The following is a 17,334-nucleotide window of genomic DNA, read 5'->3' as shown; positions in this document are numbered from 1 at the left end:
AAGACTTCAGTGCTTTTGAAGGGACACCTCCATCTCATAATACTTGAAATTGCTTCACTGTACACATGCACGTAAGGCGGAAGGGGTGGGCTCTGGTACCAGAAAAACTGGGAACACAGTACAAATCCATTACAAAATCAAAATACTGTTAGTTTTGCATATCTGTAGTAAAGATTCTTGAGGTAAGATTGATATTTTGAAGAAGAAAAAGAAACCCCGCTCACATAAATTCTTGCTATTTTATTGCTGAATGTCACATTAAATGAGGTCCGGCAGCAATTTCTGTTATGTTGAGCTCCACTGAAAGGGATCATAGGGATGCACAACTTCATTCTTTTCAATGGGACCCGCACAAGCAAAGTTGATGCCAGGCCATGCCTTTCTCTGACTGCAGCTCACCGCCCCCCACCAGCATTTTTAAATACCATAGAGGAAAATACTTTCAGCATTGCCTTTCCTAACTCCTACAACACCACACGATGCTCCAAGCCAACAGAAAAAAGAGCCACTACAGAAACAGTAATTTCCATCCAAAAGAAAACCAAGCAACACTATTATCACCTCCCATTTTCAACTCGATGGAGAGTAACAGTATTATCATAGCTGAAAACAGTTTTTAATTTCTCTTTTCCTTGATTCCACTTCATGAATTGAAAAATAAAAACAAAAATATCACCATAGTCACTTCTAGAATTCCTACTTTCCTGGTGAAGTCATAAATAAAACCCTTACATGTTCATAATAAATAGTCACAGCTCCCCACCCCCCACACATCACAGGGTAAAGTGCGGCAAGAAACACCCCAGAAGCCAGCTGGTTTGGCCTCTGGTTTTCTCAGATGCGTAGCTGGTAACCGACTTCATTCAATGTAGAAAGGTCACCCACTTTTTTGTCCAAAACAGCTGGCCTAAAATCAAGAGAGAGAAGCCAAAGTTAAAGTTTAGAACTAAATCATGTGAAACATCAGAATGGGACCATTACCAACAACTATATCTGTGCTAGGGACTGGTCAGCGATGCATCATTCATGCTAATATTTGCTAAGCCATAAAGTCTAAAACAGTGTTTTTCAAACTTGGCAACGGTAAAATGTGTGAACTTCAACTCCCAGAATTCCCTAGCTGGCTAGGGGTTTTGGGGAGTTGAAGTCCATACATCTTAAAGTTGCCAAGTTTGAAAAACACTGGTCTAAACCAACATAGCCACTTTCAGAGGCATCCAGGTGGGATTCAAAAAAGTCAAGATGATGGGTGGAATCAATGGAAGCTCTACCCCCTTTTTAATATATGCCACACGCATGTAGGGGCAGAACTTTGACTGGGCAGTCACACCACTATCTTGACCCACACTGTGGACATTCTGACTGTTTTTCACATGAAAGCTGTTCAAGAAATACTCTAAAATTAAGAAAATTAAGAAATACTCTAAAATTAAGGACCAAAGTAGGTATCGCTTATAGCTTGGGATTGGCCACCATGCCTGGGATTTTTTAAACACAAGATACTCTGCATGAAGAGATAATTTTCACCATGACTGTTTTAATCTTTCCCCCACTCACATAACACATAGCAATTAGTTCCCACTGGTCTGTGACTACTGACGTCAGCCTTGGCAGCTTTACAAAGAGAACATGAACTGTTTCCACTATTACCACATTCCACCATCTGATGGGTTCCAAGGTTTGGCCTACAACTTTCATCCTTCCCAAGCAGCTTTAGCAACAGCTTTGCTGACTGAAAGACCTTGGATGCATAGACTTTGGAAGGCACCAGACTGGTTAGGCTATAATATTCATTTCAATTCTTGAGCAAATGGCACCTGATAAGGCCTCCCAAGGATTTTAGCATTACTAAAATCTTCCTCAAGGAGAATTCAACTCCTGATGCCTTCATGAATGCAGCCCTGTAATTTTATTAAAACAATACAGAAACCGTTTGGTATTGCCTTCTTCCTGGATATTTCTCAAACTTTTCAGCCCAACCTGCAACCTTGAGATTTCCTGATAGTCTCCCAGCCAAGTAACTAAGTACCAACAGAAGAGAATCTATGTAGCTCAGGGTTGAACTGTGGAGTCCTTGGTGATCTCTGAGCTTAGTTGTTTGCTTTCGGAAATTTATTTATTTATTTATTTTATAAATTTATTCACTGCCCATCTCTCCCCTATGGGGGGACATTACCCATCTCTCCTCTATTACATTACCTGACTAGGTAACATTATCAGTGCTAGTGAGTGTGGGGTTTGCTCCCTGTTTATATACAGTTGATTGTCCTGTCAGTCTTGGTGGGGGTGTGGTTTTCTCCTTGGTAGTTCCTTGATTAGGGTATTGTGTTCTGCTTGATATTGTGTTCAGGCAGAACACAATACCCTAATCAAGGAATTACCAAGGAGACAAACAATCAGGTAACAGGGAGTAAAGCCCACACTCACTTGCACTGATGATGTTCCCTAACTGAGTAATGAAACATCTGCAAGCAAACAACCAAGCTCAAAGAGCACCAAGGATTCCACAAGTAACTAAGTCCAACCCTGCTTAACTTGTCAAGATCAGCCATTGCTGACTAGTCATCTGACGAAAGCCATTTTTTCCACACAATGTGGAAGACATCTTATGTGACATGTCACCTCTGAATAAATCCATTTAAAGCAGAAAGACCTTTTGCTCACAAAGTATGTATTTTAAAACAAATTGGAAAATGTGGTGATATCGATTCGTGAGATTTTCCAAGCAACAGATGCTGCTGCAAGTTACTGTTATTTTTAACTATTTCTCAAGTCTCAGAACAGAAAAACATTGCCTGATTTGAAATCAGGAAGGGAAGCCAGAATATGAGCCAGAATCTGCACTGAAGCCAGTAACTCCCAGCTAGTTTGTTCCCCAGGTTTTTGCACTGAGACATCCTACACATTCTTCTAACATCTCAAATTCAGGCAGGACTGCTCCCTGAAGATTTGGAAACTGCTGCTACTGCTGCTCTGTCAGCAAAAAGAAGCTTTCCCCAACTATGTCCCACCCCTGCTGGGTTTCAGAAAGGCCACCAAAACCAGGCGTTTTCAACAGGCTGGGGGTAGGAACGTTGTGAGTTGCTCCCTCCTGTAAGCTGGAGTTTAAATTAGAGTCTTATTTGTCTCTGGCACTGTATTTTATATCATACAGTTATTTGTGATTTAGAGTGTATACTTTTTAATCATGTTTATGTAAACAGGGTATGTGAGCTGCTCAGAGTTATATTCAAGTGCAGTGGCATATAAGCCCTGTAAGTAAGTAAACAAATAGATAAATAAATACATTAGTTAACTAATTTATTTGGGAGGATTAAATAAGTGAAATAGGTACATGAAGCTTGCCAGAGACTTAACAGTGCTATTTTGCTTATTTTAGGTTTTGGTTTGTTTGTTTGTTTATTTCAGTGTTTTGCTACCATATTTGAATGGCAACAGGGCAGAGGGGGTCCCATGAGGCTTGCAGGGTGGGGGTTGATCTTCCCAACTCCACTGGCAAACACCGGCCAAGGATGGGTGCCAGACAGCCTGTGCTTGTCACACATGCATGCACACAGTCCTCATGCATTTTGAGAGTGGCTTGATGCCGTATTTGGGTAAAAGGAAATCTAATGTGAATTAGGCCCTGGGAGAAGCTTATCGAACCTAATGGCTGGCTGACACAAAATTGTCTGATCACAGCCTGCCATGGAGGAGGTGAAGTTTCCCCCACTGTGAATGCCAAGTTGCTTTTTCAGCCCTTGCCAGACCAACTGTACAGCCCAGGGGCAGGCTGAGTGAGGACCTGTTTCATACCCTGCCACTTCAGCAGCTATATTTAGCTCGCCCAAATAAAAAATGTATAAATGACAAGCCAAAGCACCCTTGGCAGATGTTATTTCAGCCACCAGAGGAGTGGGTCAGAGGAACTACTCAGGAATAGAAGCTGCAACCCTCCACTTACTTTTGCTAAAATAACCCCATTGCATGTAAAGGGTTTATTCTGAATTACAGTTGAAAAACAATGATCACTGTCTGGTAAATCAGTGGCTTTCACACTTTTTATCTCCTAGAAACTGTTTGAAAATTGCCGGGCTCAGAAGACTGCTTAAGAAACTTTTTGGTCAATGCTCCACAAATCAAAGCACACACATAACTAATGCTTGAAGAACATTTTTTCTTCATCAGCAGCACATTAATCAAAACTAGCACCATACTTTGAGAATCATAAGACTTAAGTAAGTTTAAGTACTCATTCATTTAAAGAAACATGATTTAGGGATGGGGAAGCTGCAGCTTCCAACCATTGCTGAACTGGATCACCCTGCTCATCCTGAGATGAAGAATCCAGGGACCTGTAGATCAGCAATATGTAGAGGGCCATTGGTTTTGCATCTCTACTAACAGATTATAGCAACACCATATTATTAAAATCACGTGCTCTGTAATGGTATGTGGGAAAGACCTTGGGAGACTGGGCCAAGAGATGCTACCAAGAGAACAGTCAGATAAGAGGTAACATAGCCCGCAAATGAATAGTGAGCAGGGCAAGAGGCTCAGAAGAGACACTCCCTAGTTTCTCGGGCTATAAAGGAGATGGGGGCAGGGGGAGAACTGTATTTTCAGACTTGAAAAATTGATGTTGGCCTCACAGGGTAAACCAGGTAGGAATCACAACCAGATGAGCTAATTCTATGTAATTGTAAAGCTACACTGACAGAATCTTGCAAGTCTGAAACTACAATTCTTCCCCCAGTTTCCTATACAGCCCAAGAAACTAGGGAGGGTCTCTTCCAAGCCTCTTGCCCCACCCACCATTCATCTGCAGGCTATGCTATCTCTTATCTGACCGTTCCCTTGGCAACGTCTCTTGGCCCAGTCTCCCAAGGTCTTTCCCACATACCATTACACTCTCTAAGCCAATGCTGTGTTGGCATTCAGTCCTGATAAATGAACTCAAAACTCTTCCTTTCAAAACACGTGCTAAAAATTTAAAGGATCTAATCCACAGAAACCCTCTGGGCTTGGAAGAAATTCAAGATGCCAACTTCTAGGCAGACTTGACAATTCCAAGCAACAGGGAAGGCACAGTTGGCACTCCAAAAGGGGCTGCTTGTTCAGCTGACATCTTAGTTAAAGAGATACCTCCCCCAGGCATATGTGTCTTCCTAGCAACTGTGAAACAGCCCCAGATACATGAGGTTGAAAATACCCCCTAGAAAAGGCAGGAAGGAGTTTGAACAGAGATTTGCAACCTCTGACAACTATAATTATCCAGACACTAAATGAGGAGAATTCCAACCAAGAGGCCCCCAAGAATGTTACACTATGAGTTCATGTGTAAAATAGCAACCTGCAGTTAACTGAGCAGCTGCTATGAATACCGAAATATATTTAGAAAGGGAGCTTAGAGAAATGTTTGACTGTTTAAGGAACAGAAAAAAAGCCCTCACAGTAGTCCATCTGAAGGGGGATCCACTGAAAATGTAACTATCATTAAGTTGCATGGAGTTCTTGTGGATGTTGTCACTAACTTTTCACTGATGTTTTATTCCAGAGACTGGCCACTCTATTTGGGATGGTGGGCAGATTTGGAATTCAGGAAGCGTCTCCTGGACATTCACATAAAATGGCTGCCATACAAGGGCTTGTCTACTGACAACATGGCTGCCAGTGGTGAATGAAGTCAATCACAAAAATCTCTTGTTAATAAGCCAAACTGTGGAAATTGCTTCCTGCCATTTTCTGTAGCCCCTAGTCTGCTCTCTATCACACCAGCTTACTCTTGTCGTTTTTTTCTGGGCAGGTGAGCACAGTTCTAAAAAAGGACCAAACATATCCATTCACTGTTAACATTTTTAAAGAATGCCTATGTGGTCCTAGGCATTCCTTGTAATTGTAGGGAATGGCACTCTGCTTTGCAACAGGTCACATTCCCATTTAATTATTTTATTTGAAAAAGTTGTTATTTGAAAAAGTTGGGCAGCAAAGATACTGGCAGGCCCTAAGGCAGGAAGGCATAGGCACTCTACTATTGCCTACCCCAGCTGTAAGTTACGAATTTTCATGTAGACCTTCACCTAATACATTTCAGTGATATCTATATAACTATTTATCTATACTATAGTGATGGTGCTTCAAGCAATATTTGTCAGATGGATCAAGCCAACCATGTATATTTCTCCTAACGCCCAAGGAGAAGTTCATAGGAGAAAAAAAATCCTTAAAGGAAACTGTTGTGTTAAACACTATCCAATCCAATATTGCAATTTCCAGACAAGCTGCCTGGCATTTTTCATTTAGAAATTAAGTGTGGTCAATTAATTTCTGATTAATCTATTTTCCAAACTTCAGAACACTATCACTATGAAAGAATATTCAATTGATACCTGAAAACTCCTGTTAGCTGAATAGGACTCAGTTTCTGCCTAAAAAGATTGAGAAAGCAAAATCTGCTAAGATATTTTAATCTTCTACTACATTTCAACAACTCTCTTCTTCATTTTTCCTTCTTTTGCATGTTCCATTATGGTTACTTAGTGTTGCAGCACTAATGTCAAATTATTTAGGCAATTTAACTACACTTTCCATTTGTAAATACATTAAAAAATAAGCCTATGGCTGAGCTTTATTTCTATATTTCTGTCTTCAAGGACCTCTTTCCCTGTTCATCTGCTTGCTGATGAATCCAAAGGCAGAATTCCCCAGTCAGGGAAAAGGTCATGCTATCTGAGGCTAATGGGAATTTTAGTTGGAGGGTACCTGGTTGGGGAGAACTATCTTAAATAATTTGTCCTGAAACCACTAGGTCTCTAGGCCAGTTTTTCTCAACCTCGTCAATTTAAGATGTGTGGATCTCAACTTCAAAAATTCCATAGCCAGCATGCTAGCTGGAGAGTTTTGGGAGTTGAAATCCACACATCTTAAAGTTGTGTGGATTTCCTTATTCTGTTTATTCCCCCAACTTTATTAATATCTTCTGCTTTAAGATTCATCAATCTGTAGCTCTATCTTACTGCCACAAAGGATATATAAACTTCAAAATGTTGCAAGGTAGAGATCTGGCTGTTCAGGATCCCATTCCCTTCATTCCACACCTCTTCCATTGGGTTTTCTGTTTCCTCTCCAATCATCAGTCAGCATCCCACAGCCATGGCTGCCCTTAGTCTTCATTGACCAACTTTAATCATTCCTTCCCACCAGGATGCTTTTCTACATATTCCAGCAAACTTTGAAATAACCCCCAACCTGTTTACACACCCTTCTTCTAGGTAGATGGGGTTTTAATCTACAGTGGAGATGGGATTCACAGTTTCAGCACTGGAAGCAGCAGAAAATTATGTCTGGGAGCCAGAAACCACTCCTGATCTTTAGTAAATTGCCCAGAGGTCAGCCAGGAAATACAAAATTACCTCCTGCCCAGTTTTCCACTCTTGCAGATGTAAGAAATTTGGTGTTCCAAGGCTTGATTGAAACTGTACACCATAGTAACTTAGCTTGTTAAACTGCTCCATGCCAATCATTTAGAAACTCTCTATCTCTATGAAATAGATACACAAATACACACACACACACAGAGGTATAGATATAGATAAAATAAAATAAAATATCTGGGAAATCTATATGTGCTAGCATTAATTCCATCACAGCAGATAAACAAGAAAAGCAATAAATAAAATTAATTAATTGTGGTAAACAAGTTCTTTTCCAAGGAAGGCACTTCTACCATTATTGATCTTGATTATTGAAAAGAAAATCCAAACAACTTCCAAAGAACCCTGATGTTTCCTAGTGCAAACGCAGACTCTGTAAAGCACACTTCCTCAAGCTCGCTTCCACGACCCACATCTGATCAGTTAACAGAGAATCGCTCAGGATGGCAATACTCACGATTTGTCTCTCCGGCAGGCCCGCCTCTGAGGGCTGGCTTGTCGTCGTCGAGGGGACAAGGACTTCCCTCGGGATCTCTGCTTGACTGGAGAATGGGCACTTGCAGGCTTTAAAATCTTTGAAGAGAGAAATGATTTATTTCAGGTTGTCTTTATTTGTAATGGCTGGCTTTCACTATGCTTTTATGTTTTATTAAGTCATAAAAGGTTTGTAATGACGTCTGGGTTACAAATATGTAAAATTTCTGTTATGTTCTTTACTGTCTTATTACAGATATATGGGACATGGTAAGACGCCTCAGATCACGATTTCTCAACCTTAATAACTTTAAGGCATGTGGACTTCAATTCCCAGAAGTCTGGGGAATTCTGGGAGTTGAAGTCCACATGTCTTAAAGTAGGTAAGGTTGAGAAACACTGCTTTAGACCATGTCCAATGGGTGATCTAGCTAGCTCAGAATTGGTTATGTTACAGGTAAAACCCCCCTTCAGGTCTTTTTTGTTTCTTTATTTGTTTGCTTTTTGGAGTACACTCCCACATTCCCTTGCTGTTGAACTTTTTGGCTCCAGGTTGACACAAATTGATGGATATAACATCTGAGGATACTAAATTGCCTGTCTCTGGTCCACATTGACTTGTCACGGTTCTCTAGGGCTTCTGTGCTTGGTCTTTTCCTGTCTAGCCTAAGGTGCCAGGGGATTGTTTCTGAGATCTTTCATGTACAAGGCACTGAGTGAAAAGAAAATAGAAAAGAAATAGAAACCAAAGTATTTGTAAGTTACCAGGAATTTCTTTTCATGATCTCCTGAAAATGATAGATGATGCCAGTAATACATAGTTCTCCTGGAAATTATTCCCAAAATATCTATAAGTGCAACCTCTCACCAATCCACCATTACCTTTTTCTCACATTTTTTTTCTTCCAAATTGGTCTAGACTTCTGATAATAGAACTCTAGAAATTAGCCTCTCTTAACCGAGAAAGTTAAACTTCAATGAATTAGGAAGGAATTAATTCTACAATCTATATGCAGCAGCATCATAGTCCCAGAGATCACAGCAAAAATTTTGTAATGTTTGAAAACCACAAGTTGAAGGTTGTATTCTACTCAGATTCTCTTAGCTAATTGCCAGAAGAAAGTATTTATGAAAGCCACACACAAAATCAATGTAGGATTACTAACGAATAATTTCTTTAGTCACTAAACAAATATTCCTGAAGAGAGTACTCAAGAATCTGAGAAGCATACATATAGACCCACACATACACACAGACCTGCCATTCCATAACCCACAGGATTTGCAAGTTTCCTATAAAGAGGGTGAATGTGCTCTGCTGATCCCCTAAGTCACTCTCATTTGCTACAGTTTGCATACCAAGACAGGGTCGTGGTAGGGAGTTAGACCCCAAACAGAGACAAAGGCTGGAGACATGGAAAGGAGTACATGATCCTCCTTAAGCAGAAACACAGGGACTAAAAGAAGCCCCTCTTCTGCAAAGGGTACTGAACATGTAATACATCTAAGAAGTAACCATCCATCACCATTGCTTTGCTGTCAAAGATATCCAATATTGGGGGAATCAATCTGCACAGAAAATATTTTCCAGCTGTAGTAGACCTCAAATACATACCCACCAATATGCACAAGTATGACTAATAATGAAGTAATTCTCTGAAGCACACTAAAGCAAAGCTTTGGAGAACTCTAGGACTGCAGAAGTCAAACATGAATAAAAAAATTCAAAATAGTTCTACAAGGATTGAGCATGCTTGGGCGTGGGGGGGTACCGCTTGCTAAATGTTGCAGGTCTCACCTGTGCAAACCTCAGTTGGAAAGCAATAGTTATAAGGTCAAAATACATGGCAATATTTCCTCCAGAAAACTGGGTCTTTCAAACTGACAAGCCCATGCTTGGCTTAACACGTGTAATTGAAAGTGCTGCTCACAGGTAACCCCTTGTTTCAAACTCCAGCTGTTCGGCAGCATTTATCCACTGGCTGCATCCCAGTTGTATAAATCCAGACAACTATTGAGAGGGTAGCCAACAGAGAGAAAAAAAGCCCTTTGCTGCTACTGTTAGGTCAATTAATATTTGCAAGGGGTAAAAAGGAAAAAGAGAAGTTCAGTCAGATGAGGGTACAACGGGAATGGGAAAAAATGTAGGGCATGGAGTAACCAAAGGGCTGTGCATGCCAGCTGGAGGAGGCTTTTTTTCCCCCCTACGTGCTGGATGACAATGGTCAGGGCTGGAATTTCAGCCAAGAGAACTGCCAATCATGGCCCTTTGAATATTGTGCATTAAGGCTGTATGGACAGCAGCACAGCACAGACCCATTCCAGGTATGCAATAAGGGCACTGCCAGCTCCAGGATGGGACGGAAGTATGGCAAAGCAGCTATGTGGATGTGCCCATACTCTGGATCTGCTTTTTACCTTTATTGGTCTTCCATAAAATCAGATGAATGACGTGGGAACTTTTTATTTATTTATTTATCTATCAAATTTCTCTGCCGCCCATCTTATACACGACAACTCTGGGCGACTTACAGACCATAAAATAACAATTAAAAAAAAACTTATTTCATTCACAGCCTTCCCAAGCAAAGCAGTTTCTCACGCTCACCCTACTGTACTGATAACTATTTGCGCGAACTAAGCTTCTACCTCTTTCCAAATGTCACAGAAATAGTACATACCTTCATCCTCATGTCCCTGGCGTATTTCTCCAACTCCTTCTTTAACTCTGACCGCATCATCTTTGACATATTAAGCACCAACTGCTTCCATTCGATGGGCTGAAAACTGTGAGGCTCATGAGGGACATACAATCCAATCTTTATTTTTTTTACCGAGTGTAAGTACTTTTTATAGGAGTCTTCAAAGTCAAAGATGAGGTCACTCAGAGTTCGGTAGATTAAGGGCTTGTCCATCAGCTCTGACCTTCGGCTCATGCCCAGTGATCCATATCGGCCATTGAAATAAATTCCAAGCACCACGTGATGAAAATTGTTCCCTGAGAAGTGGGATTTAAAGCTGATTGGGAATCGTTCCACAGAAGGCTGCCCATTGGTTAAGTATCTGGCAAGGGTCACGTCAAGGCAACAGTAAACATAGATTCTAAACTACAGAAAATGCTTTTCAGGTGCCACTGATTCTGATTTGATGCTGTGTTCCACTGATTCATGTTGTTCCTCCACCTAGCCCTCTATTTCTTGTCCAACCAAGAACAGATAAGAGGTCTTTCTAGAGTGGCCATGTGCTTATAAGAAAGAACTTCCTCAAGATATATTTTGTATGAAATCAGTCCAAGTCCAGTTCAAAATAAAGAATGGACTATCAGGGCTTTCAGGCTGCCTGTGCCTGTAGTATGTGAACAGCAAACTAAGCCGGCTAAGTGGTGAACTGGTTACAGTCCTCACCATCACAGTAAGATGTCTTGTATTTTCCTTGAAATTATAGCAATGATTTCTAAACGTGCCTCTGTTGGTCTAGTGGTTAAGGCAACAGGCTAGAAACCAGGAGACGGAGAGTTCTAGAACCACTTAGGCATGAAAGCTAGCTGGGTGACTTTGGGCCAGTCACTCTCTCAGCCCAACTCACCTCACAGGGTTGTTGTTGCAGGGAAAATAGGAGGAGGAAGGAGTATTAGGTATGTTCACCACCTTAAGTTATTAATAAAAAATAATAAAGGTGGGATTAAAATAAATAAATAAGGAAAATTTATGCAAAACTATTCCTAGCAGTATTACCCAAGATTGTTTTAACTGAATATGTCAAAGACTGGTCTTGGGATCTTCTACACGTGAAGTCTACAGGGTCTGCCATGGAGCTGTGCCCCTCTCAAATCACTAGACTGTTTCCACAGTAGAGCTGGGAAACCTGTATACTTCCAGATATAGCTTAACTACAACTGTATCACTGGAAATGCTGATTGGAGATGCAGTTCATCCACATCTAGAAAGCCAGAAGTACCTTGTCCTTGTTCTACAGGGCAGCCATCATTAAGCAGAAAGTGGCAGCAGATCCTGAATGCCATCAAAGAGATATTCAATTCATTGTTATAGTTTTATTGACTGAAGATTTTGCCTTTTCCTGCAGATGCCCCTGGCTACAAACTGATGAAATGAATCATTACAAAATACAACTGCAAGCGTGGCAAACTTAGGAAACAAGAATGATTTGGATTTCTGCAAAGACCTTTATTGCTAATAGGGTCATGTAACAGAATCTTGAAAGCCTTTCAAAGCAGTTTTCCTATGTGGAACAAATGCCATTTCATTAAATATGGTGCCTCACATTCAATGGTTTTAAGAAAAGATCCTTAGTCAGCTGAGATGCAACCTTTATGGCCAGCAGTGTCAGCAAAGTCTGTGTGTCCAAATCAGCAAGATGGCAGAGAGACCGTTGTGATGCAAGCCCACCTCTTTTGTTAGTGTTGACATCACATCGATGTTTAAAAAGGCAGGGTTTGTATCACAACACTCCATCTGACAGCAAGGGTTAGCATTTGGGCACACACATAGCCCACAGTCATAACTGTTTATGGCTTTTTATGAGAAATCCAAATCTTGCCAACAGTTTCCAATCAAATGGTTCCTTCCATTTGATATAAGCTCCATCAGTGCAAAGGAAAGGAGCATTCAGCCTCTCTTTAATTATTTTCCTCATTCCCAGATACAAACTATGGTAAAACATGAAAGCTTCCTTATCATTTCATTCATTCTCAAAGTAAGAGGATCCAGCCACTGTTCAGATAGAGAAGGCCCCCATTTCTGCTTTGAAAGACTCTCCTGACTTACGTTCTCCTACTTTCCATCCTTTCAGTCTCAGACTCCTTCTCTTCTCCCTGCAAAGTAACTGTCTAATGTAATTGAAAGGGTAAGAAATCCAGCTGAAAGAAATTCCATTCAGTCCATTTTCAAGAAGAGTCAAGCAATTCTTTCTGCACTCTTCAAATGCCCAAAAGCTGCTTAAATAGGAAAGGTTTTTCCCAGCTACTATTCTATATTTGCATGAAGGATGAACATGCCAGCAAGCAGGCACAAAAACGCTATTTTAAGATAAGTGAGTGAGAGGTATTTGCTCAGAACCTTCTGGGCTTCTACAGCATTTGCAGTTATTTCCCTGCTCCTCCTACTTGATTGTCCTTAAAAAAACAAGGCCATGTGCCACAAAGAACTCACAGGACAAGCCATTCTCAACATCCGCCACTGCATTCATTTCTCTCGTGGAAGCCTTCCACCAGATGTGACCCTAGTCAAAGCCGCAACCCTAATTGGAAGCAAAGAAATCACATTATTTATAAATTGAACAGTAAAATCATGAAACCACTTTCAAGGATTAAAGAGATTTCTAATATTTCCATATTTCTCTTCCATTCAAAATTTCCAAGGCATCGCTACTGATTTTCTTGGGAAATTAAAGTATCTCCTAGCAAACTTACATTTTAAATAGGAGATGTAGAACTCTGGGTTTACATTAAGATATGTTGCTAATGTAGAAGTTAAATTTTAAAGCTTCTTGTATTTTCTTCTATGTAACTGACTCGTAGTTTGCTCTGCCTTGTGTTAGTGTCTATCAAATTCTGGGAGCACTGAGCTGATCTACTTTATATTTTGCCTGCAATACAAAGGAGTTTAACTCCACTTGATCTCAAGCAGCTCTTTTTAAGATTCTTCAACTATCCCCCATAGCCACATGTTTCTGTCACATTCAGGTCATCCAAAGGGTGTAATTTAACTTCATCAGGAATGTAATTTCCTTAACATCTAACTAGGAGTAAAAGAGCCTTTGCACACCATTAGGTAGCACAAAAGCAAACAGTAGGAAAGGAAGCCTCCTGGCAAGAAAGCTCAACGGCAAATCAACTTGTTGTGCACCTCCGCTGCACAAACACATTTGGGTGGACTGTGGTTCAGTGGGTTGTACGAATTCAGACAGGATGAGGAGTTTATTATTCAGTGTGTTGTATTAAACTAGTACGGCAAGTTTAGGGATACTTCAAGGAAATGAATTAATTCAATGAATTGAGGTTCAATTATTGAGGGATTAGCAAATTGTAAGAGCGGAGCCAAAGAATAGTCTTTTTTTCTAAGAACATGGAACTAAACAGTTGATAATCATTATGCCGTTGTTACACATGCCTTTTGCTTCTATATATACTCCACTGTATTGTTAATTGCTAATTGTTGATTAATGGCTAATATTAAAAATTATATAGGAAAAGAAAAAAGGGGAAAAAACACTTTTTTTCCTGGCAACTTCTTTTTTTCACTAAACAGGAGAGATCATGTAAAACATGGCAGAAATGAGATAAAAACAAAACTGACAGATACATAGCAGGCATAAATTCAGTAGATAAACCCTTTCTCATCAGTGCAACACTGAACCAAATATGTTTGTGTGTCTAGATCAGTGTTTCTCAACCTTGGCAACTTTAAGATGTCTGGATTTCAACTCCCAGAATTCTCCAGCCAGCCATGGAGATAGATATTGCAGCCTTCTGTATATCTACTCAGAAGTAGTGAATTCAGCAGGGATTATTTGTAAGTGCAGTCTTCCCCAACCTGGCACCTTCCAGGTATGTGGCTATCAGCTACCAGGATTCACATTGCTGACAATTCTAAGAATTGAAGTCCACCCATATGGAAGGTGCTCAGTTTGGAGAGACATGCCCAGATGCATATAGTACTTTACGCTATAAAGATGTCCCTAATTAATTAAATAACAGGGAGGGATATACTAGAATTGCTTATAATGTCACAGAAGGAAAAGATCTCTTCTATAATAACTATTATAATAGATCTCTCCCCAGAAGGAAGAAAACAAAGGAATATAATTTGAGCTTCAGAAATATTTCACCTACCAACATTAAGAACTCATCCTCAGATCCGTCTAATCATGGCATGAAGATGCCTCACCAACCATTTTAAGAGGCATCTCTTTATGACATTTCATCCCCACCCCTCTACAGAGGAAGCCAAAAGCCATCTTTAGTTTTCCTGAGGTTAAAATGGTGCTTTCCTGATACAAACTTTGTCCTATTAACAATCTACAATGTCTCGATGATGGTGTTAGCAATGACACGGTCAGGTGCTGGGATCTGTCTGGCTCCTAAAGGCCACTGAGGATGCTCCAGACATACTCCTACCCTTCCAGACACAGAGCTCTGCTTTGTAGGAGCAGTTTGGCTTGGTCTGCGAGAGCAACTAGACAAGTTGCTTGCACAAAGGTATCTGCTTGTCTAATGCAAGGGTTTGGAAAGCACAATTAGGCATTACACAGGATCCTTATTCCTGCGGGGGTACCAGTCTTCTGGAAAAGGAGAACCTCTTTTAGTGGACTCGGTGGGAAAATTAGTACTGCTACACTGGTCAATTTTATCTCGGAAAGAGAGTTTATTCTGCCATTTTGGGAACCTGCCGCATCTATAGGGAATATTGTTTCATTAATGCCACTTGTATTTTTGACTACAGTCTGCATTGTCCATTTAAATGTGAAAATCCTCCTCTCCTCTGCACATATCACATCCAAATTACTTCATACAGGAAATTTAACATCTCCTTGATTGGGTATTTGTTGTTACTGTACAAGTTGACCACTCTTGTACATTGCAAAGCCAATATAAATTATTCTTAAGCAAACAGGATGAGTGCATATGCAATAGTGTAGACTATAGTGTAGATTAGTGCTGGGAAGGTAACAGATTCTCATCTACTTGTAACACTGATTCTCCTCTAGTATCAACCTTCGCCAGTTTATTTCTGAGAATGATTCAAAGCAGCAGGCTTCTTGCATATCTGGAAATTATTTTATCTCTGTGACCCTCTGCGTACACTGAGTTCATCAGAGAGTTCTTGCTGCATGCCTCCTTTGTTCAAGATGCAATACCTCCAGAGCAGAACATTGACTGCAGCTGCTCCATCATCTGGAATGCCTCGCCTAAGGCTTCATCTCCCTTTGGAAAGCAAGCAAGGGAAGCTCACCTTGACCAACAGGTTTTTTGGCGGCTTGATTTCAGCTCAGTAATTTAAGGCAGAGTAATCCACCAAAGGAGGGAAGGGTGGTCCAAAAGCTGAAGCCTCCATTCATTTTTGTATCAATTCAAAAGTGTTATATACCACCTATATAGGCAAAAGCCTATGTAAAATTATGTTTAAACCTTCTTTAAGAGGTTTCCCTTATTGTTTTCAATTACATTATGCACCTCTCTACAAAAGGGAGCTTTAACAGAGGAGAGCCCAGCCCTTGTAATGACAATAAAAAGAGCTGCTAATATAATGCACCTTGTCCTGACTCTCCTTGAAGTCCTCTGTGTTTTGTGGTTGGCTGGAATTCTGCTAAGGCTGCAAATGTCGTGGAGCCCTGGGAATAAACCAAAGCTATCTCAGGGGGCCAGATTAACACTTGAGGTTGCCAGGATATTGAGGTGACAATGCAAACTGCTTTATTTTTATTTTATTTTTCAAATTTTGCCACCACCCATCTCCCCCCAACAAGAGGGGGGAGTCAAAAGACGCTTCATACCGTCTTGCACATTTGCCAGAAAGAGAGAATACAGTACCCTACATACATCAAAAAGAAGCCCATTGATATTGGGATCCAACACCATACAGCTGGTGTTTAATCTGGCCCAGAGAATACATAATGGTGAGGATTTAAGCAATCATATTCGGATGTTGAGTAATGAGAACAGGAGTTTGGTGGGCACAAAAAGCATTACACAAGAAACTGATTAGAGCCTTCTGGAAGTCCTTGTCAGCAGAGGCAACTTATATACATTCCTTTGCTTTGTGCATGAAGAGTTTAATACCCATCTAAATGAGCAAAGACTTTGTAAGCAGTCAATGGCTGTTCCCTTAGCCAACAGACTGATCTTGTTTATGAACTGCTCACCACATCAGATGATTTCAAAAAGCATAGTGCAGGAAAGAAGTGCTGGAAAGACTACAGGCAGTCTTCGGTTAGCAACCACAACTGGGACCAGCAACTCAGTCATTAAGCGAAGTGGTCACTAAGTGAAACCACAACTGTGCTTATTATCTTAATTCAGGATTAGGGTTAGGATCTTAATTCAGTGTCAGCATGTATGGATAACCAAATGTTTTGCCTAGTTGGTATAATTTTTCATTTACATTTTACTGTTAATTTATCTAGCTTGGGCTTCCGTGTCTTCTTTTTCCTCTACCTCTACCACTTTGAATACTATTGCCAGCCTTAAAATATGGGTAACAATAGATAACAAAACAATAGGTAACAAAATACAGGTATTCAAGGTGGTAGGAGCCATAACGTGAAATAAGACAGATGTTTCTGCCAATAGAAAATCAGAAGTGAAGCAAGAGAGACCACCAATAGAGGAATGGAGTACCTGGAAGCATGGTAGAACTGCAGCACTTCAAAAGACAATAGTAGATTTGCTGTTGTTTTACATAAACCATAGCAGAATTAGTAATAGCAGACT

The 17,334-nt window shown here is 40.4% G+C and overlaps 1 protein-coding gene across 1 annotated transcript in view; it reads right to left on the bottom strand.

Moving 5' to 3' along the window:
- Positions 1 to 225: 225 nt before the first annotated feature.
- Positions 226 to 17,334, bottom strand: part of VASH2 (vasohibin 2) — a 34,130-nt gene continuing 17,021 nt past the window's right edge. Inside the window, exons 6-8 of the mRNA XM_063303347.1 lie at positions 10,568 to 10,949; positions 7,870 to 7,985; positions 226 to 907 (exon numbers count right to left, since the gene is read on the bottom strand). Coding sequence (XP_063159417.1) covers positions 835 to 907; positions 7,870 to 7,985; positions 10,568 to 10,949 — 571 coding nt within the window. The 3' untranslated portion in view covers positions 226 to 834. The remainder of the gene's footprint in view (positions 908 to 7,869; positions 7,986 to 10,567; positions 10,950 to 17,334) is intronic.

The sequence above is a fragment of the Candoia aspera genome, chromosome 1, assembly GCF_035149785.1.
Source record: "Candoia aspera isolate rCanAsp1 chromosome 1, rCanAsp1.hap2, whole genome shotgun sequence".
Classification (NCBI taxonomy): Eukaryota; Metazoa; Chordata; class Lepidosauria; order Squamata; family Boidae; genus Candoia; species Candoia aspera.
Note: the sequence above shows the minus strand (reverse complement) of the source record. Positions and strands in the feature narration are given on the sequence as shown.